At 52.4% G+C, this 25444-nt stretch overlaps 1 protein-coding gene across 1 annotated transcript in view; it reads right to left on the reverse strand.

Annotated features, from left to right (window-relative positions):
• Nucleotides 1-4091: 4091 nt before the first annotated feature.
• The window catches only part of Wnt7a (Wnt family member 7A), a 47567-nt gene continuing 26214 nt past the window's right edge, over nucleotides 4092-25444 (reverse strand). Inside the window, exon 4 of the mRNA XM_059256797.1 lies at nucleotides 4092-4571. Coding sequence (XP_059112780.1) covers nucleotides 4092-4571 — 480 coding nt within the window. The remainder of the gene's footprint in view (nucleotides 4572-25444) is intronic.

Below are 25444 nucleotides of genomic sequence, written 5' to 3' on the forward strand. Positions count from 1 at the left end.
AGGGCTGGGAAGGTGGCACATGGTCTCTGCTCTCCGCTGGGGTCCCATCTGGGTGTTTGGCATTGAGAGACTTCCTCGTCTCTAAAAGCTAGTCAACAAGCACATACAATCTGCCAGTCAGCTTGGGAAGGGCCAGGAAGACAGATGGAACTGGGTAGAAATTGAGGTATTATGTGAGGGTGGGCAGTAAGCTGGCATGGAAGGGTACCTGCCTAGAAGAATGGAGAGTGAGATGAGCATTGAGTCAAGTTGAGCCAAGCAGCTCAGGTAACCTAAGCAAGGTTCTAGAGATGCTAAGCCGGGCCACACCCTCTGAGAGCCTCTGGCCACTGGGAGGAGTCTGAAAACCATTAAATCCCTTCGTGTAAATGGAAGCCAGTGCAGTGGACGCTTTACCTGCCATGTGTTCCCACTACCACACACTCCATGACACACTCCACTTTGTGTTCCCACCATGTGTTCCCACCACCACACACTCCATGACACACTCCACTGTGTGTTCCCACCATGTGCTCTCATCCCATGTTCCCACCATGTGCTCCATCCCATGTTCCCACCATGTGCTCCCATCCCATGTTCCCACCATGTGCTCCCATCCCATGTTCCCACCATGCGCTCCCATCCCATGTCCCCACCATGTGCTCCAACACATACTTCACCATGTACTCCACCACCTGCCCCCACCACATGCTCCCACGGTGACACATTGCCTCACCGTAGGCCTAAAGCAGAGAGGCCAACCCCATAAGTCCTAGTGGCGCCTTCCTCCTTTTGAGTCACTCTCCTAGCTCTTCTGTCACAGTAGAGGAGGGATGACTCAAACACCAACCTTCTTCCCAGACCAAGAAAGGGAAGGCCTGTGATTGGAGCCCAGACGCTTAGGCTGTGAGCCGGGGCTCTGCAGAGCACACTGCTCTGTGAAACAAACACCAAACTTCAGAAGCTCTTGGCCCTTCAGCCAAGTGCCTCCTGTCTGGGTGTGGCCTCCTGAGGCAGGTAGGACTGGCTCTCTCTGACCTCACATGAGAACACTCACTCAACCATGCACACATGCATGGGCACCGAGGGCCTGCTTCTGAGCAAGTACCGGGGACCACAGGGGGACAGGAAAGGCCAAGGCATGGCTCTTAAAGACAGGTTCGCAGCTTTCCCCAAGCCCTGTCTGTGGTCTGTGCCTCGGTGTGTGTGCATCTTGTACCCTTAAGAATATGGCACTACCCACGCTGCTTTCAGAGAGAGGAACTCATCTTCCTGCCTTAGCCCCCAGAATGCTAGGGTTCCGGGCCTCTGCTGCCTTGGCTGACACCCAAGTATGGCTGAGGTGGTCAATGTGTGTGTGCGCATGTGTGTGTGTGTGCGCGCGCGCGTGTGTGTGTGTGTGTGTGTGTGTGTGTGTGTGTGTGTGCGCGCGCGCACATGCACACGTGTGTGTGTGTGTGTGTGTGTGTGTGTGTGTGTGTGTGTGTGTGTGTTGTGGTTGCTTGTGAAGGTCTGCCTGAAGTCACATGGCTCTTGCATGTCTGTCCTCTCCCTTTCGGTCAGTGTCTTGTGTGACTGTATGTGCGCATGCATTGCTGAGTCTTTCTTTGCTGTCTTACTAAGCTGGGGTGGCTACTGAGCTCGCCTGCTGTCTTCAGTTCATTCTTCTGTGTCCAGGAGCGTTGCTGTGGTAACCAGTGCCGCCTGTCAGTGGAGAAGCTGTGTCTGTGGCTGTATCCATAGGCACCAGCCAGCTCCAGTATGCTGCAACCCTCAAAACAAGCCAACTCCTGTCTTCCAGGTCCTCACCTCTGGTGCCCTCACAAGCCCTCTAGGTCCCACCAGGCATTCATTCCTAGTTACCAAATGCTTATTATCCTAAGCAGGCACTGGGCACTGGGGACCCAGCAGTAGCCTCACAGATCCCTGCTCCATAAGCCTCCCCGTTCCAGCCTGCCCCATGTGTTAGTTCACTGGGTCACTGCCATCCTGTTGCAGCTTCTGCTTGACCAGCAGAGAGAGATGGGCACAGAGAGGTTAAGTGGGCTGCTCTAGAACACACAGCCAGTTTTGAACCCAGGAAATTCTTGCTGTCTATATGTCCATCAATCTGCCTATCCATATTCCCATCCATCTATCTATCCACCCACTCATCTATTTATCCATTCATCCACTCCATCTTTCCAGGTACATGATCATCCATCCAAACACCCAAATAAAACAATAAAATTAAAAAGACATTCAAGGAAAGAAATCAGCCATCCAGCCATGTTTATTTTCATGCTGTAACCCAGGTGGGGAACTGGACATGACCTAGGCACTGAGGGGCTCCCAGCACACAGGCCAAAGGGCTGTGGTCTCACAGGCATTTGAGTTTCACCAGCAGCTGTGGAGATAGAGTTCAGAGTTGCAGTCTCGTTGTAGCTCAACACAATCAAAATAGTTCCCTGCTGTCTACTTCACACCCCACCCACAGACATGGACACCCAGTAATACCCCCTGGGACAACAGATGCTCAGGCATACAGCTCCATACACATGATCTGATCTCCCAGGCACATGGAGATACATGCAGGCACATCCACATGTGAGCACTCTGGAGGTACTTCAAAGAGCTGGCATAGGAGTGTGTAAATGTGTATGCATGCACACAGGTGGAAATGCATGTGACACACATGAAAATACCCCCAGCTTTCTTGAGGGTTTCCTGGTTGGGAGACTCGGGTGCAGCTGGGTCTGCTGCAGAGGGGCCACACCCACCACTTTCACTGGGCCGAGGATTCTTGGCTCCCTCCTTCCCTCTCCTTCCTGACCCCTTTTCTGAGGACTGCACCTCACCTGTAGGCACATAGGCAGTGGCTGGGCTGTGCTGGTGAGGTATCAACACCCCTAAGCTGGCCTTTGCCTGATGATGAGTGCCAGGTCCCACTGATGACCACAAAATGTTCAAGACACTGACTCATCCACCACTGTAGCTCATCCTGAGGTCGCCTCCTAAGATTATCGCCCAGTGACCCCATTCCAAGAAATGAGTTTAGCAAGCTAAGGCTGGGTGATGAGTCCCTCTCATTTAACACAGATCATACCCCAGCCCAGGCATCTGGGAACGGCTATGGCCCCCTTGGCAAATGGAACTCCAGAACCCAGCTGTGTGAGGGTCTCCAGGGGACTTGCCCACACACCTGGCCTTGTCCTCCTGCCCCTGAGTGAGTACCAGTGTTAAGAAGAAGCACGGGCCGTGGGGCATCACAGGTAGACTCCATATAAATAAAATATCCATAGAAAAATAGTCTCTTAGAAATCCTCTTATCCAGTGGTTCACTTTCCAGAGATGGAAACTGCTGGGAGTTTATGATTCCTGTCCCCTGACACATACTGTTCCCAACGGGACTTTTCTAACAGTGAGGTTTGAACTGTGGAAGGCAAAAAGATGGGGGCATGTCCTGGAGAAGAACTACTCCAGATCTGGACCAGCTTAGAGTCTGGATAGGTAGCAGCAAACAGCAAAAACAAAACAAAACAAAAAATACAAACGTGTGTGCATATATATCTATATGTGTATAAAGACCATTTTCTCTTTGTACTTAACATCTAGTGCTGCAGAAGGGTACTTGCAAAATCAACTAGTAGAAACATCTGCATAAAGAATAATTATGTACAGTTGTTCACAGCTCCCAGGCCTAGCGACAAAGTCATCCCACCAGGACCTCAAGCAGTCCACTTTGATTGCAGAAAACGGATCCCGACGAAGTGGAAGAATTCTCTTTAATTAAATAAATTAATATTATTTCTTATCAGAATAAATTGTTAAATATTGCTATGACGAGGCCCGAGGCTCCAGAGTGCCTGCCGCAGAAAACTTTGTTCCAGCTGTGGAGGGGCCTGGGCGGTGTCTGGGGGAGGGCGGCCGAGCAGCATCCGTGTGGAACAGAATGGGCGAGGCCTCTGAGAGATTCTTCCCACAGGAGTCTGCAGGAAACCCAGAATACCCCTCCCCCCTCAGCAGAAAAGACAAGGTCAGTGCTTCCGTGGTTCCCTGTGAGCATCCAGGCAGCGGCTGGCCGACAGGGAGATTGCGTCCTGCCTGCCTGCGATCCGACCTGTGACCTCCGTTCACTTGCACGTGTACATCTCGGTACGCTCACTGCACGTGTTGCACTTGACGTAGCAGCACCAGTGGAATTTGCAGTTGCACTGCCACACTCGGGCATACTGGTGTGTGTTGTAGCCACGGCCGCAGCACATGAGGTCACAGCCGCTAGCCTGAGGGGCTGTCTTATTGCAGGCACGGCCCTGCGTACCCACGCTGCCTGTCACTGGGTCCTCTTCACAGTAATTGGGTGACTTCTCAATGTACACCAGGTCAGTGTCCATGGGCTTACGGTAGGACAGGGGCTTCTTGATCTTCAGGAAGGTGGGCCGCTTGTTCCGGCTGGCACGCACCGGTTCCACGTGGACAGCCTCGTTGTATTTGTCTTTGAGCACGTAGCCCAGCTCCCGGAACTGTGGCAGCGTGGTCCAGCACGTCTTAGTGGTACAGGAGCCCGACACGCCGTGGCACTTACACTCCAGCTTCATGTTCTCCTCCAGGATCTGCAGGGCCGACAGGGAAAAGCACAGAACTTATCACTGTGGCTCACGGCCAAGGGCAGGCCCAGCCCACCCTCCAGGCCCTCTCTGCCTTTGGTACAGGCAACTTAGGTCTGGAACCGGGTCCCTCTGTCTCCACAGCCTTGATGCAGTGGTCTCCCTGGGGGCATGTGCCCTGTTCACTCTCAACTTCTTTATGCTCTGTTCTCCCAGTCTGGTGACACCAGCCCAGCTCAATCCAAATGCACGTTGATTCTCTTTGGTCTGAGATCAGTTTTGAACTGTGTTTACAACACAGGAGGATTCAGTCTAGAAGATGGGCTTTTCAGATTCCTTGCCAAACCTGAGGCATCTATCAACACGGAGTGAGGACAAAGTTCTGCTTCAGCTGGGCTGGTCTAGGTGCTGGCCCAAAGTTGGCACAACTGTCTATGTTGTCTTGGAACAGCCATGGCTTAGACACTGCCCGGGGCCCATGAGCTGAACACTGGACTCCAAAGCTCTAGGGGTATAGTGGCCACCCCTGTATCCTGCAACCTGCCTCTCCCATTAGGCCTCTCCTGCTCCCCTGCAGTCACTGCTGGCCTGGGGCTGTGGTGACCTTGAATGGGCCCTTAATCAGGTGACATCCAGCCCAGCTCTGCTAACTCTGCACTCTGTAAGTCTCAGAGATCTCACTGTATTCAGCATAGTCACAACTGCCCTGGCCAGGACTGGTCACCCATTGGGCAGCCAGCTGCCTCCCTAAGGCACCCACAGCAGCAAAGAAAACATGTGCAGGTCACTCCCTTTCATCCGAGCTCCCACCTCTGGAGGCCAGGCTGGATCCTGGCTTCTTAGTTTCCAGGATTCCTAGCTCCCTCCCGTGCTTCAGGTCAAACAGGTTGAGGCTTCAAAATCCCTATAGGGACCCCTCTCCAGCACCTTCCCAGGGCTAGCCCCCAGCAGGTACTCAGAAAATGCCCAAAGGGAGTTCACCAGAAGGACATTTGAACTACTTAGTAGGTCACACCTGAGGGACTCAGGTTAAAGGAGGGTGGATAGGCATGCTAGGATCTGCCATTCATACCAACACTTCACACAGCCAAAGGGAAACCCAGGAGGGCATCCATACACATCTGGGTCTAGCCTCAGCTGGTTGGCCCTTGGAAGATGCTGAGGAGTTACGCCCCTGCCAGATTCCATTGGACCCCATGGGAGCTTGTGCCCCTACTATCAAAAGTAGGGACATCTTGTCTGAATTCCATCAGGCCTCCAGTCCCAGGCAGTGGGCACCCTTTTAGACTGATTTCATTCTGTGGATTAAGAAACCGGTTTGAGTAGTTCCATTCTGATACAGCTCATATGCCAGAAAGAATCTACCTCCTCCAGGAAGCTTCCCCTGATTATCAAGGTAGGCTCCTCCCACCTGTCAGTCCCTGACACTGTCTCCTGAGCAGTGTTGAGCCATCCACGTATCATGTTCTCCATTAAGACCAAGCTCTTTGGGATACAGAGGAGCTCTACCCTAGTGGCCCATCTCAGGGCACTTAGAGCCAGAGGGACAAGTACCTGGCCATTCCAACTTTGGCAGTGACACAGGCGGGCAGCACCCACTCCAAAAATCTCGTCAAGGCCTTTAGTGTCTACCTGTCTCCTACAGAGTTCAGGTCTGAATCCTCCTCTCAGCCCCCTCTCCCTGAGAACCCCAACTTGGAGACAGTCAACAATCCACGACAACCGGCCTGGGATAGCCAAAGTGCTGACTTCTGCTTGCAAGGAGAATGGGGGGCTGTTTGGGCTCAGGTGCATTCTATCATTCACTTGTTCGTATTGCAAAGGACACGTGTGCTGCTGGTATTGCCTCTGCTACAAGCAGGGGCGGGACAGACTGTGGGAGGCCTGGTGACATCGGACACTGGCCCTGCCTGCTCTGAGGTGCAGCCTCCTCTGTCTTTGAGCTTATGGTTCCAGAGCCAAGGTGGCCATGGAACTCACAGAAATGTGTAGCAATGTGGGCTGAAGGAATAGCAAGGAACACTTGGAGGAGGGTTGGGGGTGGGCTTCAGGAAGGCGAGAGCGGCGCAGGACCCAGGGAATAAGAAGGACTGACAAGAACAGCTTTGCCTGTGCCTGTGTGGGTGGGATGCAGCCCCTGGGAGGAATGGGAAGGAGGCCCTGTGGTAGGAGGGTAGAGGCTCAGAGTGACAGAGCCGAGGAACTGGCACAGTTGACTCTTCAGGGCAGGGGAGCATCTGGATCACCATGTAGACAGTCCCAAGAACACTAGGTTGGAAGGGACAATGGCAGGGGAGCATCTTGGAGAAACACTGTCCTCTGTGCCCAGGCCAGAGATGATGGAGCTCTGATGCGGGCAGCAGCCACGGGAGGAGAGAAGAGGCAAAACGCACAGTGATTGTGAGTGAACCGGCCACAGGGGCCTGGTGAGTGGAGAATCTGTGCACCGAGTCAGGAGGCCAGAAGCTGGGCTTGAGGAAGAGTCTGGGTACAGAATACAGGAAGCACATTCAGGCTGGGCCAGTGGTCAGGATGAAGGGCCTCTGCGGAGCAGGGGGGCGGGGGTTGGTGCAACTGGACCCTGGCTCCCATCACCTGGCATGCCTAATGGGGGTCATGTGGAGTCCCAGGAAGAATTTTGTTCCTTCTGCAGACTAACACATGATGAGTAAATGCAGCCAGAAGAGAGGCAAACACTCAAAGATCTTTATATTAAAATTGGTCGCAAAAGCACAGAATGGGAGAGACTGAGAAAGACTGAATGCTTCAATGACAGCAAGACTGCTAAAAAGCCAGCCGTCTGAGGCCATGTTGATGGATGCCTAATGCACACACAGAGAGAATGGTCAGCCTTTGTGATTTCTAGCAAGGAAGAAGAGCAGCCAAGCCTGGTAGTGAGTGCACACCTGGAACACCAGCACTTGGGGAGCTGGGTTAGGAGAATTGCTACAGAATGGGGTCCTGTCTGTCAAACGAAAGGAGAACCAGGTATAATACAGAGGGGTTCAGCGCAGCTCAGCCTAGAGAAAGCAATGTCCAGGGTCCTTGAGTATGGCCCACAGGCTCTGCATCCCTGTCTGGGATAGAGTAAGCAGAAAGGATGTGTAACTGAAGGGCAGGACTTGGACCCTGGGAGGAGGCGTCTTCCTGGGGCAGCAGAGCACTGCTCCGTGGGAGGCTAGCCTTCTCTCCCAACTCCACCCTGCTGGGAAGGGGCTCCTGTGAAGGGTAAGTTACCTGTCTTGAAGTGTGTGTAACTAGCAGTTAGCTCTACAGAGGGGCTTCCTGCACCCAGTGGGTGGGGCTGCAGCTGAGATCCTTCTCTGTCTCCCAGCAGCGCCCCAAACCTGTCTAAAGCAGCAGGAAGGTTTTTCCGCACCGCCGGAGGGAAAGACATCCATCTCTTTCTGACAAGTCCTCCAGGAAGTGCCAACAATGTACCAGGTGCTGCCCAGAGCCCAGAACTCCTCAGGGTGGGGTGCTCAGGTTTGGGAAGGCCTGGGGAGAAACTTGGCTCCAGAAAATTCCTTGACTCATACATAATGCCAAGTAGATACTATCAGAGTCTGCCTGCTGGGCCTGCCCCAGACCCTCACAGTGGCACGAAGGGCCTGGAGAACAGTAATGGTTTTGAGAGGAGAGAGGTTGGACATGACCTCTGGCTCCTGCTCAGTCCATGCCATAGGGCACCCGTCACCAAAGTGTGGGACATGCTCCACAGCATCTCTATGTTGAAGATCACCATTTCTGTCCATGACCCCCAGCTGGGAGCCACACTGAAGCTATCTGAGCTTCCCAGCATGATCAGGACTTCCTGCTTGCTGGGGTGGATCACCTCTGCCGAGCCCTCCTCAGGAATGTGGCTCTGTCTAGGAATGCACCACCCTCCAGGATCTCAGGGCTATTCATCTCCTGCACAGGTCTGGCCTACCCCAGCAGGACACTCTTTTTTGGTACTTTGTTTTCTAGGGAGGCTGGCATGACTGACCCTGGCTCCTCAGTGAGGCTTTTGCTGGCCACCAAAATGCAAGTCACCCCACTGGTCACTGTTTCCAGCTGCCAACATCCACCTCTCTAGTTCCCATCAGCCACCTCCCTCTTCCAGTTCCCACCTGTCAATGCTACTAGTTCCCACAGTCACCTCTCCAATTCCCACTAGTTATCTCCCCAGTTCCTACCAGTCTCTCTCCCCCCACCCCCAGTTCCCACCAGTTATGTCTCTCAGTTTCCATCAGTCACTGCTTAGTTCCCACAACCACTCCCCCTCTGGCTCTCACCAGTCACTTCCCCTAGTTCACATCAGTCATTGGTAAGGATCAGCTGGTGACTTGACCCAGTCACAGTCTTGGGAATTAGGTGTGAACTGAAAATATGTTGGCTGTTTCTCACCAGAGATGAACAAATGGGAAAGTGAAGCCCACAACTGTGGACAGACATCTGGCCAGCTTGGGAAGTTGAGTCTGGTACCGACTAAGTAAGTGGGCTGGGAAGAAGTGATGTGTGCAGCTGGTTCCTGGGAATAGTATTTGTGCCCGGGATCAAGCTGGCCACAGGACCCTTAGTTCCAGGAATTCTCCGTCCTTAACCAGCTTGAGTTGTGTTAATACACTGTAAAGTGTCCTGACTGCTACAGAAATCCTTCCATCTGTCTGATTAAACTGTGGCCAATGCTCCTGCCTCAGTCTTTTCAGTGCTGGAATCATAGGTTTATTTATTTCTCTTAGATTGTGTGTGTGTGTGTGTGTGTGTGTGTGTGTGTGTGTGTGTGTGTGTGGTGTGTGTGGGGTGTGTGTGTGTGGGGTGTGTGTGTGTGTGTGTGTGTGTGTGTGTGTGTGTGTAAAATAGTCTCAGGTTGATAGGTTTGGGGCCACAAACAATATGGTCTGGGTTACTAAGGACTGGTTTGCACATTAAAAAGAACTTGGGGACAGGCAGGGAGGTGCCAGTGGGTAAAGCCTTGCTGTAGGAGTGGAGGACAAGTTTGAATTCCCGGAACCCACATAGAACTGGGCATAGACACATGTACATCTGAATCTGAATGCTCCTTTAGCAAGACAGATGGTAGAGACAGGAGATTCCCAGGAGCTAGCAGGCCAGCTAGCTTGGTGTATGTCACAATGAAGAGCAAAGAGACCCTGTCTCAAAGAAGGTGGAAGGTGAGGAGTGACATCTGAGGTTGCCCTCTGACCTCCACACACACATGCCCCACAGCACATGTGGACCTGCACACACATATACCAAGCACACATATGCCCAACACATACACATACCACCACCACCGCCACCACCACCACCACCACCACCACCACCACCACCACCACCACCACCCTAAACTATAAATTCAAAGGACATGGGGAGGTCAGGATCTTGGGGTCTGAAGACTGAGAATCTGAGTTAGCTGACATTGTGGCTTCTTTCCCTGGTCCCCTCTGAGGCATCAATTCTGAGCCATTTGTGCCTCAGGTGGTGAGCAGGGATCCAGGTGATCAGATCCTCTGTGATAGCATGCTGTAACAAAACATCCTGAGGCAGGGAGCACTTGCTCTTCCCCACTGCTTCTCCTTCCACTGCTCCTCCTCCTCCCTCCACTGCCCCTCCTCCTGTTGCTGCTCTTCCCACTGCTCCTCCTCCTCCCCCTGCTCCTCCTCCTCCCCCTGCTCCTCCCCTCCCCTGCTCCTCCTCCTCCCCTGCTCCTCCTCCTCCCTCTGCTCCTCCTCCTCCCCTGCTCCTCCTCCTCCCTCTGCTCCTCCTCCCCTTGCTCCTCCTCCTTCCCCTCCTCCTCCTTCCCTTCCTCCTCCTCCCCTGCTCCTCCTCCCCTGCTCTCCTCCTCCCCTGCTCCTCCTCCTCCCCCTGCTCCTCCTCCTCCCCTGCTCCTCCTCCTCCCCCTGCTCCTCCTCCTCCCCCTGCTCCTCCTCCTGCTCCTCCTCCTCCCCCTGCTCCTCCTCCTGCTCCTCCTCCTCCCCTTGCTCCTCCTCCTCCCCTGCTCCTCCTCCTCCCTTGCTCCTCCTCCTCCCCTGCTCCTCCTCCTCCCCTGCTCCTCCTCCTCCCCCTGCTCCTCCTCCTCCCCTGCTCCTCCTCCTCCCCCTGCTCCTCCTCCTCCCCCTGCTCCTCCTCCTCCCCTGCTCCTCCTCCTCCCCTGCTCCTCCTCCCCTTGCTCCTCCTCCTTCCCTTCCTCCTCCTCCCCTGCTCCTCCTCCTCCCCTGCTCCTCCTCCTCCCCTGCTCTCCTCCTCCCCTGCTCCTCCTCCTCCCCTGCTCCTCCTCCTCCCCCTGCTCCTCCTCCTCTCCCTGCTCCTCCTCCTCCCCCTGCTCCTCCTCCTGCTCCTCCTCCTCCCCCTGCTCCTCCTCCTCCCCCTGCTCCTCCTCCTCCCCTGCTCCTCCTCCTCCCTTGCTCCTCCTCCTCCCCTGCTCCTCCTCCTCCCCTGCTCCTCCTCCTCCCCCTGCTCCTCCTCCTCCCCTGCTCCTCCTCCTCCCCCTGCTCCTCCTCCTCCCCTGCTCCTCCTCCTCCCCTGCTCCTCCTCCTCCCCTGCTCCTCCTCCTCCCCTGCTCCTCCTCCTCCCCCTGCTCCTCCTCCTCCCCTGCTCCTCCTCCTCCCCCTGCTCTTCCTCCTCCCCCTGCTCCTCCTCCTCCCCTGCTCCTCCTCCTCCCCTGCTCCTCCTCCTTCCCCTGCTCCTCCTCCTCCCCTGCTCCTCCTCCTTCCCCTGCTCCTCCTCCTCCACCTGCTCCTCCTCCTCCCCTGCTCCTCCTCCTCCCCCTGCTCCTCCTCTCACTCCCCAGTCTTCACTGCTCCTCTTCATCTCACTCCTCCCCTTCTGCTCCCCTCCCCTCCTCCTCTGGCCCATCCATCATGAGCCAAAACCTGCCCTGCACTTCACTGCAGCTGTGTTCCTCTGGGCAACTCAGATGAAAGAGGGAAGCAGCTTTTTCTGGAAATACTTGAGGTATTTTCTCTTCGGTCGCATTCTTCAAGCCACACTGAGTGCTCTCACCTCCAGCCGGTGCCCCTATCTGGCTCAGGTGGATGCAAGCATGGCTGCATTCCACAGACTGGGGCCACCACAGCCCTTATGCTGCAGCCCTGAGCATGGAGGACATGGCCAGGAAAAAGGGCTTTGGGCCACAGCCAGAGAGGTTTTCTGCTGTAAAGCGGAGGCCTTTGAAAATCTTGTCTATTGGTTCACAGAGGCTCAGAGGTTGTGTGACTCTGTGCTGTCTTTGAGTTCCTGGCCTTGTCTGGAACCTGTCCTCTAACTCTGGGGTCTTATGGAAACTCGTACTTCATAAATAGCTCAGCCTTGTCTCTTCTTGGGTTCACACTTCCTGGGTACACCTGTATGCCTGGCGCAGGTCAGCTGTGGTCAAACAGCCAGATGCAACAAGTGTTTACACACCCACACACATTCCCTTCTGTGGGTGAACCACACAGTTCCACAGGCTACACACCTTTGCACTCAATACCACAGGAGCAGTGCCAGATTTCATCTGCATATATACTCACGTCCTCCCTAAAATAACCATGGGACAGTCCTGAGGCCACGACTGCCCATTTATCAGCTCAGGAGAGACACCAGGCAGGGGTCTGTACTGTGAGCAGCTACTGTCCCCAGGGCTCAGCCACTGCCCTTCCAAAATGGCTCTAAGTGTCCATGGGAGCCCTGTGGAGGGATTACAGCAACCTCAGCTTATGGTGAGAGAAACCGAGGCCTGGCCCGTATATAGTTCACACACTATATACGAGACACATTTGTGTATTTTCACACTCTCACAATGACACACCCTCATTACACACACACACACACACACACCCCTTCATCTTCCCTGCACGTGCATGCTCTCACAAACATACGCCTATGTACACCCTCAGACATGGTGTGAGCCCAAGCGGGAGGCCAGCAGAGAGGCTCCGGCATGGCAGTGGACCTGGGCCAGGCCTCGGTTTCTCTCACCATAAACTGAGGTTGCTGTAATCCCTCCACAGGGCTCCCATGGACACTTAGAGCCATTTCAGAAGGGCAGTGGCTGAGCCCTGGGGACAGTAGCTACTCACAGTACAGACCCCTGCCTGGTGTCTCTCCTGAGCTGATAAACGGGCAGTCGTGGCCTCAGGACTGTCCCATGGTCCAAGCTGAGTGGGGACTATAGACTGTGGCTTCGGGTGAGACACTTGGGTGGCCCTGCCTGTGATGAGGGGGATGGAGATCTGGCAAACCTACATGCTTCCAGCAATCTCTGAGACATGGGGAGTGGACTTTTGCCTGTCTGCTCTTTTGCTCATTCTCGTTCATCTTTGCGCCACATGACGATTTAATTCCTGGGCCAGGCCTAGAGGTGGGCAGCCGGGTGGGCAGTGAGAGACTTATGCCCTAGGGTGGGAAGTAGTCACACATCAACTGCCAACAATGGGTTTCTCTTCAAATCTTCGACTGAGGGGTGAGAACCAATGCAAAAAGGCACCCAGCAGCCCTGCTGCTCTGCCCAGGCCCCTGGAGGTCATAGGGATGGCCTATGCAGCCCACTCTAAGACCGGGCATCTGTCAGTCCCTCCTCCTCCTCTTTTGGCTCTAGACTTGTGCCCTTTTGGAGACAGCTCCAAGGTGGCAGGGCCTGGGCACAAGGGCAGAACAAAAGGCAGACCGGAAGCCCAAGTCCACACGTGTTCTTTGCAGCAACAACCACAGTAGTTGGAATGGAGCAGCTCCCAGGGCCCTCAGTGGACAAATGCGTTTTTCTTGCAAATGGAGGCTGCTTGACATATTCCGCTGAAACACAGTCAAGGGGCCATGGGAAAGTAGGGGTGGGGTGGGCCGGGGTGGGCCCTCCACCAGAACCCATCAGTCCTTAGGGATATTTTCATTCAGGAACTGACCATAGACTAGCCACTATGACCTGAATACTAGCTTTACATATCACATGGCACCCAGAGCTCCAGCAGACCTTAACTCAAAACAAGCTATATAGATTTCTCCCTCTTAAAGCTCCCAACTCTCCTTTGTTTCCCCCAAACCGGAGGCCTCTAAGGTATGCACATATATGTTTCAAATTGCATTCCTATGCTTAGTTTATTTCCTTTAAAAAAAAATCCAGAGATTAATCTCTGCATTTTGTTTGGCTTTGGCACCACAGACTATGCTCTCTCCATATAATGGAGTAGTCTTCTGCCGTGAAAAGGGAAGAAGTGTTGTTACTCAGATTTCTGTCACCATGGCAAAATTCCTGAGGTCACCAATTCATGGGGGTTAAAGGCTTATTTTACACCTGTGGTTTCCAAGGTCTCTTTGCATGCTTGCTCTGGCCCTGTTGCTTTGGGTCTGTGGTGTCACAGTACATCATGGTGGGAGCACTCAGTAGAAAGCTGCTCACCTCATGGCAACCAAGAAGCAGAGAGAGAGAGAGAGAGAGAGAGAGAGAGAGAGAGAGAGAGAGAGAGAGAGAGAGAGAGAAAGAGAGACAGAGAGACTGGAGACTGGATAGGTAAGGGTCTCACTCTCCATTTCAAAGACGCGCTTCCAGACACCTAAGGTCCCTTCGCTAAGCTGACAACTAACCCTTTAGCAGGTGGGCTTTGGGGGGACGTTCCGGGTCTAAGCAGCATGCTACAACATGGATGTGCCCCACACACATGTTAACAATGAACAGAGCCTGTCACAGACCTGCACATAGAATGATCCCACTTACACAAAAACATCTAGAATAGGCCAGTCCACAGAAGCAGAAAATAGGTCAGTAGTTACCAGAAAACTGGGGGAGAGGGGAACAAAGGTAAGATGATGGCTGATTGGCTGACTTCTTGTTTTTCTCACATAGCCCAAGCTAGCCTTGAACTCCCCATCCTCCTGCTTACATCTCCCCTCTACTGGGACACAGGGCTTGTTGGTTTGCTTTTTCACCTATGACTGTCAGTAGTTACCAAAAACTTCTTTTGGGTGTTGAAGGTTTTAAGTTTATTTGGGTGGTGGGTGTGTATCTCTATGAACCTCTTAGGAACCACTGAACCATACGCTGTGATTGTGTGACACACAGATGAAAAAAAAAAAAACTGTAGGGCCAGCAGCGCTAAGCATAGTTGGCCCTGTGTGTTCGAAGTGCAGCCTTGACTTGGTGTATGGCTGGCACCTGCTTCTCCTCCAAAACTGGGCTTCCCAGCCCTGCAGAGTCAATGGGGGCTGAATTTCCAGAAGTCTGGCTCAGGCTCTTCTAAGTTCTGACTTGATCTCAGCTGTGGACAGGCACATGAGAGCATTCAAAGCTTGTGGTGATATATTGTGTACCCTAATAAAATTTACCTAAAGATCAGAGGACAAAACAAGCCACTAGATCAAACATGGAAGTCAGGCAGTGGAGCACACACCTTTAACCTAGCACTTGGGAAGCAGAGATCCATCTGGATCTCTGTGAGTTCAAAGTCACCCTGGACTACATGAGATTGACTCAGTCTAGGAGAGAAATAGAGCCAGGCAGTGGTGGCACACACCTTTAATCCCAATACTTGGGAGTCACACGCCTTTAATCCCAGCACTTGAGATCTATGCCTTTGCTTGGGAAGCACACATGCTTTTAATCCCAGGAAGTGATGGCTGGGCAGAGAAAGGTATATAAGGCGTGAAGAGATAGGAACTAGAGGCTTTTTCAGGCTGAGGAGTGGGTGAGGTAAGAGGTGGTGGCTGTGGCTTGTTTCTTTGTCTCTCTGATCTTTCAGCATTTACACCAATATCTGGTACTGGGTTTTTTATTAAAAGACCACTTAACATTCAAGCTACAAAAGCTCTTCTGGTACTTTTAATAATGGGCAAGGGAGAAAATTCTGCCCTGTCATTCCAGAGCCATCCTGAGGGACCTACCCTCTGCAAAGGTCTACATCAGGTGCTAGTGATGTGGGGCAAGGTCTCTCTCCTCAGGAGACTCTGCATAGTTAGGGAGACAGACCAGTGAATCTTTCTTCCTCAGATCTGGTCCAAACAGAAGCCTCTGCATTCTCTATGGGCCAAGCAAGCGATGTGCCTGTGAGGCTTCCTAGAGGAAGGGACTTGTGAGTTTTGAGGCATGCAGAGAAGCAAATCCAGGGCATTTCCAGTAGCAGAAGTGCCTGGACAGAAGTCCAAATGATACAAAGACCAAAGTGTTAGTGAGATACAGGAGAGAAGTTAGGTGTGTCTCAGCAATGGCCAGGATAGGAAAGGAAGGAGTGTGGAGACCCCCCAGAACTCTGGATAGACTTGCTGAGAGACTGTGTACTGGGCCATACCCCCTCCTGGAATCCAGTACACATCTGGGCATAGCCGGGCTTTAATGGGATGGGGATGTGGGCAGTTATCAGAAGCCAAGTGGCAACCTCTTAAGAAAACAACTTCACCCTACCCTCTGGTGCCCAGGACACCTGCTGCCTCTCAGCCCTGCCAAACACCCTCAGTGAACAATTGGTACCAGGTGTTCCTGGGAAGCCATATTTATTCTCACTCAAGACCCCTATGGCTGCTGCTGTCTTGCTTGTGGTACCCTTCCCCTGGGTCCTCAGCTTTGGCACACTCCTCTGTCAGACTCTCGTGCACGACCCTAGTATGGATCCTCCCAGCCATGAGTTTTTAGAGAACTTGCTGCTGGATTCACTGTGCAGAGCTCTCTGCTCTCTGCTGTGTGGTCCGTGAGGCATCTGGAAGAAGCCACCTCCTAGGAGATGCTCAGCAGGCATCTGTGAGTTAGGAATGGCTGGTCTCAAGTAGCTGGGACATACACGCTGGGGCATCTCCTCTGAGATACCCTTTCCTAGCTGGGACTTATATTTGATTTCTATTGGATGAAATTGGGGTTCTTCTGGTTGAGTGTCTGGTCTTGACCCCATGGCAATTTCCAGTTGAGTGTAACAGACCTCTCCCACAGGCACAGATGGTGGGCATGGCTGAAGGGACATGGACTCCCTGGTGCTGTTCTAAACCTTAGGATTTGCTGCAGGAGCTCGGACCCAGGGCTCCCAGGGACTTGGGCTGTGCCAGTCCTGCCAACCAAAGGTGCTCTGCCTTCTTTGCCATTCCAGAGGCTCTCTGGCTTCAGGGTCCAGGCCACTTCAGCAGATCTGCAGAAATGAATGGGTCTGGAAGTTCCCCTGAAGTCACGGCATGCTAAAAGATTTGGAGTCTCTTACTGCAGAGAAGGAGTTTCCACTATTTTGATTCAAGCCCCAGGTCTGTCACCTCCTGGCTGGGTCACTCTGAGGATGTTGCTTAGCATCTCTGAACCCGGTTCTTTGACCACAAAACTGGGGACTGGTAAGAGAAGCCATTTCCAGGCTATGTGAGCTAAATGTGGCAGAGAACAGACCCACTGGCCCACCCGGGAGGGGAAGGGCAGCAAGGACCTAGTCCAACCTTCTCATTTCCCATGATTGTCCTCAGCAGATATTTATAGCTGCCTTAGGGACCCGGGAAGTGAAGCTGCCTTTCCCCAACCAGTCCTAAATCAGATTTGGAATTTATAGGGGTAGAGTGGACATCCTGGAAGCAATACGATGTCCTGAAATGAAATGTGCTATCAGTACACATGCTAGATCACAGACAACTATTATGGAAAAGCAGCACACAAGACCTCAGTATTCTTATACTAGTTACATATTGAATGATGATAATAGATTAAATAAATTACATTATTCCCTTTAACAGCATCTTTTTTTTCCTCTTTAGTGCTGGGGATCAAACCCAGGACCTTGTGCATGCTAGACAAATGCTCTACCCCTGAGTCACCTCCCCAGGACTCTTTTTGTCTTTCTGATGTTGTCCTTAGAACATGTTACCCATGTGGATTAATTAGATTTCTATTGGATGGCACAGGTCAAGATCCTTGCTGCCCAGGTGTGGTCCCAAAGCCAATGTCCCAGGCTGTTCTCTGTGACTATAACTGACTGTTAGAGGTTGGGTAATTATTCAGCTTAATTCTAGAGGCTGAAAACCTAAACACATGGTGCCTACATCTAGGAGGACCTTGTGCCATGTCACAACATGGTACAGGATGTCACATCAGAGACAGAATAGTGTGGGAGCTCAGGTTTCTCCTCCTCTGCTTATAAAGCCACTGATGTCACTCCGAGGGCTGGCCTCTAGACTTCGTCTACCCTTAATTACCTCCCAAAGGTCTCACCTCTAGATCTGCATTTGGTTTTGGGGATTAAGTTTTCAGTACTCGAACTTTTGGGATATACATTCCAGCCACAGCACCCGGCATCAGGGGAGGCTGCTGGAGATACAGGGCCTCAGGCCCTGCCCAGATCTGCTATCAGTCAGAAGGTGTTTCCACTCTCCAGGTGGTTTATGGGCATGTGAAGTCTGAAGAGTCCTGTAGGACCCTGGGCCTTGGGTTGGGTTGGGGTGAAGGGGGAAGCCTCAGACAGAGAGTGGGAACCCATGCCTGTCTTGTGGTAGCCTCCAAAGCCACCGTTCGGCAGAAAGCATGCATGCTATCAGAGTGAAGAGAAGCAGAGCACTGGACAGTTGTGCCCCACATCAGTGGATACCAGTAACTTAGGGAAGGCTGAGAAATCTTATCTCAGAGAATAACTGAAAAATGGATCAATGCACTTAAAATCCCAGACTTAACCCTGCTCCCACATTCCGTTTCTTTTTCTCTCTGAAAACTCGGCCGACAGCACCCAGGGGCACTGAATATAGAATGGTGAGGGAGTAAATCACTGAAGTGCCACATGTTGCCCAGGGCCTGTTTCATGGTTGGGCTGCAAACCATTGAGAACTGGGAGCCGTAATTAAAATGCTGATGGCCTCCCAACTGGGAACCCTTCCAGGGGAGCAGGGAGGGGGGCTCTCTACAGCAAACCAGCCCAGATTCAGTGGTCTCCACTGGCTTCCAGGCTAGCCAGACTGACTGCCCTTGAAAGCCTTTACACCCAAGCAGCAAGTTGTTCATCTCCCAGATGTGCCTGCTCCACGCAGACCCCTCCCATGTCCTCCAGGGCATCCCCGCTCCCAGCACTCCTGCCTGTGACCTTGTCACCCCTGTGCTCATTGCTCACTTGGTGGGGCCACACTGGCCTCTGGGCTATTGAATGCTCTCACTCAAGTGGTACTCCCCAGACAGCTCAGTCTCTGTTCACAGTTCACCTTCTCAGAGAGGTCTCTTCCACCTCCCCCAGTAACGTCCATTTCTGTCGTCTCTACCCTCTTACTCTGCCTTATTTTTCTGTCATGGCATTGATTACTCTTTGACAATGGTTCTCTCTCCATCGGACTATTTGTTGTCTGACTTCCCCCTGGAATGTCAGCTCTATAAAGGCAAGTGCCACACCTAATCCCAGAGCCTAACACAGTACCGGACACACAAATAGGTGCTTGCTGGTATTTGTTGAGTGGATGAATGTGTGGATTTGCAATCCTTTCTTTCAGCTGGTCTGGTGATCTCACTGGGAACGTGTCCAACTTCCCAGCAATGAGCTCAGCTTTTTACTCATTCATTCAATCAACTAACAATCTTTCCAAATAACTCTCCATCCATCCATCCACCCATCCATGCATCCTGCATCCTTTGACTCTTACTTGTCCATATTTCAAATATTTATATATACACACATCCATATACCTATAATCTATTTATCCATTCACACTCGTACCCACCCATCCATCCTCCAACTTTCCCACCCAGTCATTCACATGTTTATCCATTCATCCATCCATCCATCCACCCACCCACCCATCCATTCACACATCCATCCTTTCCAAATCCTTTTCTGTCTACATAGTAAAACATCTCTGCATCCATCCTTTCACCCTCCATTCTATCCACCCACTCACTTATCTATCCACCCATCCCCCACCACCCACATATCTGTCCACCTTTCCATCCTTCCATTCACCTACACAACCATCTACCCACACACCTAGGCAGCCACGCTGCTACCACTCAGCCGTCTGTTCAGTTCAACCAGTCCCCACGCAGAAACCTCCTCTTCTGGGTTCCCACAATGTCCTATGCTTCTCTGTGTCAGATCCGAGTTCTGCTGTCAGGTCTCCCTAGACTGTCACAATGGATGCCCCTCAAAACCAGCAGCAATGCTTCATCTCTGATGTCCAGAATTGACACATTACAGGTGTCAGCACATGTTTACTGAACGGGGACATTTTCCTCTCCTGATCTTGACTTAGTCAATATTTCTTATTGGATTATGAACTCCCTGATGGGAGTTTTTCACCATTTTCTTAGTCATCTATGTATGTGTCCATCTCCAAAATTTGTAGTTAACATGAAGTAGACACATATTTAACAAATAAGGGAGTGAGCAGGTCCAGAGAGGAGTATAGTGAACGTAGGTTCTGACCCTGCCCTTCCAGGATACATGTCCTGGCTCTTTATTTATTGGCCACATGATCTTGGGCAAGTCACTGAACCTGTGCCTCCATTTCCATATTTATAATGGAAGACTGTAAGAGTGGCCATCTCATGGGTTCTTATGAGCACTGTGTGAGATAATATGTACAAAGCACTTAGAATAATGCCTGCCATATGACGGGAGCTGTATTGAAATAAACCCTTTCCACTGGCCCAGTGGGGCAAGGTATGGAGGGACAGACTTGATCATAGTGGGGAGGAATCTTTGGGCCTGCACCCTCCCACAGGATGCCTTCTACAGCAAGCGCTCTGACTTTTTCCCAGTCCATGTTGGGATCTCTGGCAAACTCCCAATATTATGTCAGGTGGTCGAAAGCGCTATGTGGGAAAACAAAACACGGGCGGGAACAGGAAGTGGCGAGACAGATGGGGGCAGTTTCCAGGGGGGTGGTCAGGAAAACCCTTCTTAGGTGATATTTGAGCAAGGACTTGAGGATGTGTGGTGGGGTGAGGGTTGGGGGTGCAGCAGTCTAGAGAAATCGGCAAGTGCAAAGGGCCTGAGGCAGGGGAATACCCAGCATGTCTGAGACCATTGAGGAGACACTTGGGAAGAGGAGGAAGAGAATAGGCAAAGAGGAGGCAGGAGGTGGCGTTGGAACAGAGGAGGACAGAGATCAGGGAGGGTCTTGACGGATATTTTGAAGATTTCGGGATCTATGCTGAGATGGAAGGGAATTAGTGTGAGGTTGTAACAGAGGATGAAGGATACAAGTCACGTTTGGAAAGACTGCAGCCCCAAGCCAGGGGCCTGTCATACTGCTGCCAGGAAGAGGCTGATGAATTGGAACACCAGGCAGGGGCAGATTCTGTTTGCAGGAGATTTGAACTCAGGGGCTGGTGCACAGGTGAATCCTGGGTAGCTGTAGCAGAGCAGAAATGGGGCAGTAGGTGAAGTCCCACCTGTGGGGTGTGAAAGGAAGCGCACAGCCAGAGGCAAGGCCAAGGCTCTGTCCTTGGGTGGCACCGATGCTTCCGGGAACAGGGCAAGGATATTCCAGGCAGGCCACCAGACAGTCTGCAGCCAGGAGGAGGGCAGCTGCCGGATGCAGCGGCCAGGAGTGTGGGCAGAAGTTCTGGGTGTAGACAAGGCTTTGTGGAGAAGTTTGCAGGTCCTGGACTTGACAAGGGCAGCTCTCTCTACTGAGGAGCAGCTCAAGTATGACTGATTGATCTAGAGACCCATCTCAGGGAATTCATAATGTCACACAGTGGCTTGGTCTCCTGTGGCCCTCCCTATTCAGAAGTAACAAATCTCAATGGCTTCCAGACAGCTCCTTCCCCCCAGATCTTTCCAACATGCTATTTGGGCAGGGCTTCAAAGAAGGTGGAGCACAGAGCTAGCAAGAGCCTTAGGAATAGAACATAGGGTCTAGCCAGGTGTGGTAGTGCAGGTCTTTAATCTCACCACTCAGGAGATAGAGGCAGGTGGATCTGTGTGAGTTCCAGGCCAGCCAGGGCTACATAGTGAGATCCTGCCTCACCACTACCCCTATAAACAAACAAACAAACAAACAAACAAACAAACAAACAAACTGTAGCGCCTAGAACACAACTGTGGCTTTCGTGTTATTTCTGCAACCCCTGCCTCTAAGACTCGTGCAGTCTCAGAGCAGCTGCTCTGGGCTCCATGCGTTCCACCGTGAAACACTGGCCATCTAGGACTTTGCAGGCATTGAGCTTGCACAGTGGATCCAAGAAGTCTACTATTGGAACCCCACACACACATGGAGGAGGGAAACTAAGCCTCAGAGACAGGCAACTGTTCAAGATCATACAGCAAATAAGCAGTACAGTCAGGACTGGGAGGAAGCTCTTCCCACACCCAGGCCATTTCTATTGCCAGCACAGAACAAAGGCCCAACTGGAATTCTTGAGAGTTAGAGCGGGGTGTGGCCAGCAACCCCACCTGCCCAGAGGAGAAGAGCTAGCTGCAGCGCAACCCTCCTGGTGCACAAAGGCCCACCTGAGCCTCAGTGGCCATGCCTGCTTACAACAGGGGCCCAGTGACACTGTTCACCTGCACAGAGCTGCAAGGCTTGACCAGGAAAAGGTGTAAATAGTGAAGGTCTTGCAAGAATAAGGTGTGTGCAACTGGCTAGTCATTGTGACTGCAGCATACCAGCCCTGTCATCTAAACACTGTACATGGACACACACAGTAGAGGGCTAAGAAACAGGTGCACAGGGGATGGACAGAGTGTGGCCTGCCAAGGTGGGTGACAGGGCTATACCATTCATTTAGTGCCTCAGTTTCCTCCTGTGGCAGGAATAACAACAGGCCCTCTCTTGTGAGGTGAGAGTGGCTATGAGGCACATGTGGGATGGGATGAGCACACACAAAGTATGTTTAGTCTCGATATGGTACAGCACAGTGAGCAGCTGAGGCTGGCATTGCCCACAGCCAGGGCCCAGGTCTTGCTGGAGACCCCACCCCTCCTGCCAGTGCCCTGCTGTACTCCTCCAGCTGCTGCCTGGCCCTCCCTCCCAATCCATGCAGTGGGCAGGTGACATATCATCCCCACGGGGAACAGGGAAAGCCTTCCTATGGCATGGCAGACACCCCCGCCCTGAGCCATCTCCCTGGGTTCAGACGCACACTGCCAGTGAGTCTCCTTGGCTAGGCAGAACGCCCTCTTCAGTATATTATCACACCTGAATCTTTCTGCAAAGGACACAAGGGTCCAGGATTAGGAGAGGTGACGGCTGGGCTTCTAGGAGCCAGTCTTGCCGTCCCTGCAGGATCATGCCATGCCTCTTAGCCCGCTCAAATCCCCCTCTGCTGTCTCCCCTCACTCATTTGATAACACCCTGAGTTCTAGTCCCCCTCCTGGGGACAAAGAAAGCAACTGTGTGCCCAGTGGGCACATTTTGCCTTGGTCTCACTGTGGCATAACCGAGCCCCACCTCTGCCTCACCACACTGCCCTCCTCTCCTCTGGCTACTTTCCAGTAAGCTCTTGCCAGGTCAGCCACATGGGGGATTCTTTCTAGGGGAAATCACATGGCTGCTCCTGGAGGCCAGGAAGGTGGCCGGCTATGGAGGCCTTCCTAGGTTTCTCTATTAATGCTAAGTTCTGAATACCCCGTGCTCACCAGCGTCTCGGGGACTCCCTGTACCAGGGAAGTCATAAGCTAACCATGAGCCACACATGGACACCAAGCCCTAGAAACCTGAGCCAAAGAACTGAGGCTTCATCATACTCATTTGCAGTTTGTTCAAAAGGTCACATGTGACTTAAGGAGACTGTTTACCAATGTGACCGTAAACACCTTCAGTTCATTTGATCATGTTGTTAGCATCAATTTATGAGATGAGCCCTTTTCACAGATGGAAAGAGTAGGCACAGAAAAGCAAAGCGACAGCCTTAAGGGCACCCGGGCCAGAAGCAGCAAGGCCAGGTCCAGCCAAATGCACAGCAGCATACACTGTGAACAGGAACGAAAGCAGCCCTCCCAACCACACAGTCTGCACTAGCCCTTAGATTGTGCCACCCCAAGACATCAAGTGTACGCCAGGCTGGGCTCTGGGGGACGCTGAGCCAAAGCTCATGTTTGCCTAGTAGAACAAGAAGGACCCTGCAGGTGAAGGCTCAGGGCTCCAAGCTTGCCCTCTGTCTAGCACAAGCCCAGAACTGTGGAGGCCCAGAACTCTGCTTTAACAGACATAAATGCAGCCGGACAGTGGTGGCGCACGCCTTTAATCCCAGCACTCGGGAGGCAGAGGCAGGTGGATCTCTGTGAGTTCAAGGCCAGCCTGGTCTACAGAGCGAGATCCAGGACAGGCACAAAGCTACACAGAGAAACCCTGTCTTGAAAACCCCCAAAAAAGACATAAATACATAAACCTCTAAATCAGCTCTTTCTCTGGCTCCCAGGTGTCCTCTTCTAGGTGGAAGACAATGTCTAGGGCCCCACAACCAGAGCAAGACAGGACACAGTGCCTGAATGACCCTCAGTCCCCACGTGGTTAGAGAGTGGGACCTTGGGGTCTAAGGACCAAAGCTTCTGAGTTGCTTCAGAAGGTTCCAGTCTTTTGGGATAATATTGTGGAATCACTCATGGGATGTTGGGATTGAGAAAGGTCAGCCCCAGACATTGTTGAGTCTGGAGCCAGCTTGAGTTCAGATGTCTAGGGTAACTTGAGTGTGGTGTAGCCTTGGACCATTTTCCTCTTTTCACCTCCATTTTCCCAAGTGTAAAGCGGGGAAGGCAGACTTGTGACCAGGCGGGAGGTTAACGGTTGTGGGGATTAAATGGGATTGTACTGTTAGTGCTGATATTAGACTTCCTGTGTCCCCCTAGCAGAGAACCTGTGTCTGCCTGTGTCACTCTCCCTGACAAGAGCCTTGTGTCTCTTCGCCTGAGCTTGAACCTGCCTTTTCCCACGCTCTCCCTCCTGGACATCCTGGCCTGCTGAGGGCCTGGGGGACAGTGACAACTCGCTAAAAATCACCTTCCTGGATGAGTGACCCAAGTTCCTCTGGGGCCAGGGTGTCCATCCATTCTCTGAGCTAAGCCTGGGCTGTCATGTCTTCATGGGATTGAGTAGAAGAGGTCTTGGTAGCCCAGAGCGAAGTGACAGCTGGGGACCCACAGGCCTTGCCAGTTTCTCCGGGAAGAGCTGCCCTATCTGACCACTCATTTCCACTCCTCCCTTGTCTCATCCCTCTTTCCCTGGATACTAGTCATGGTTATCACTGTGGCATCAATGGCAGGAGCTGGCTGGACCCAGCCCTGGCTGTGACATTGAATGAAGAGGAAAAACCCTAGTCCTCATGAACACCCTCCACCCTGACCAGGGTCAGTTCCCTTCTGACCTGTTCTCAGTGGCTTCTCTAGACCAGTTCTAGCTCCATCAGTATCAATAACCTAGTCCTGGACTCTCATCTCCATCATGGTCCCAGCCTCTGCCACAGCTTCTCATCCAGCATGTTCTACCACAAGGCAGGAGAGCCTAAGCTGGGCCGGGTACCAATCCTGGCCTGCTTCTCCACCTGTGGGCCCTCAGAAGAAGTCTCTAGATCCAGAATAGGCCTACAATTCCTTCTCCTGGTCCAATTCCTTCTTAGAGGCTACACTCCTTGTCTGGGCACCAGGGCTGAGCAGAGGAACCAGATTCAACCACCATGAAAATCAAGCTAAAATAGGAATATTGTCACACAAGTCACACCTACAACATGAGAACCTGTAAGACATTAGGCCAGTTCGGGCCAGACACAGAAGAAAAACACCCCAATCTAGCTTAATTCTGGATTCTTAATTGGTCTCTGGAATGGTCAAATTTGTGGAAGCAGAGAGGAAAAGTATGTCATTAGGCCAGGACAGGAAGTGAAGAGTCTATGCTGTGGTTTGTAGCTTCAGTGACTGGAGGCTTTGGGTTGGCGTGTTGGGGCTGAGGCTGCAGCTTTCAAGTTGCTGAAATCAGAGAATTTGATGAAGGCTCTGGCACAGGTGTGGAGATGGAGGACAAGATATAGGTGTGGAGATGGAGGCCCTGGCATT

Source organism: Peromyscus eremicus, chromosome 3 (genome assembly GCF_949786415.1).
Source record: "Peromyscus eremicus chromosome 3, PerEre_H2_v1, whole genome shotgun sequence".
In the NCBI taxonomy this organism is placed as follows: Eukaryota; Metazoa; Chordata; class Mammalia; order Rodentia; family Cricetidae; genus Peromyscus; species Peromyscus eremicus.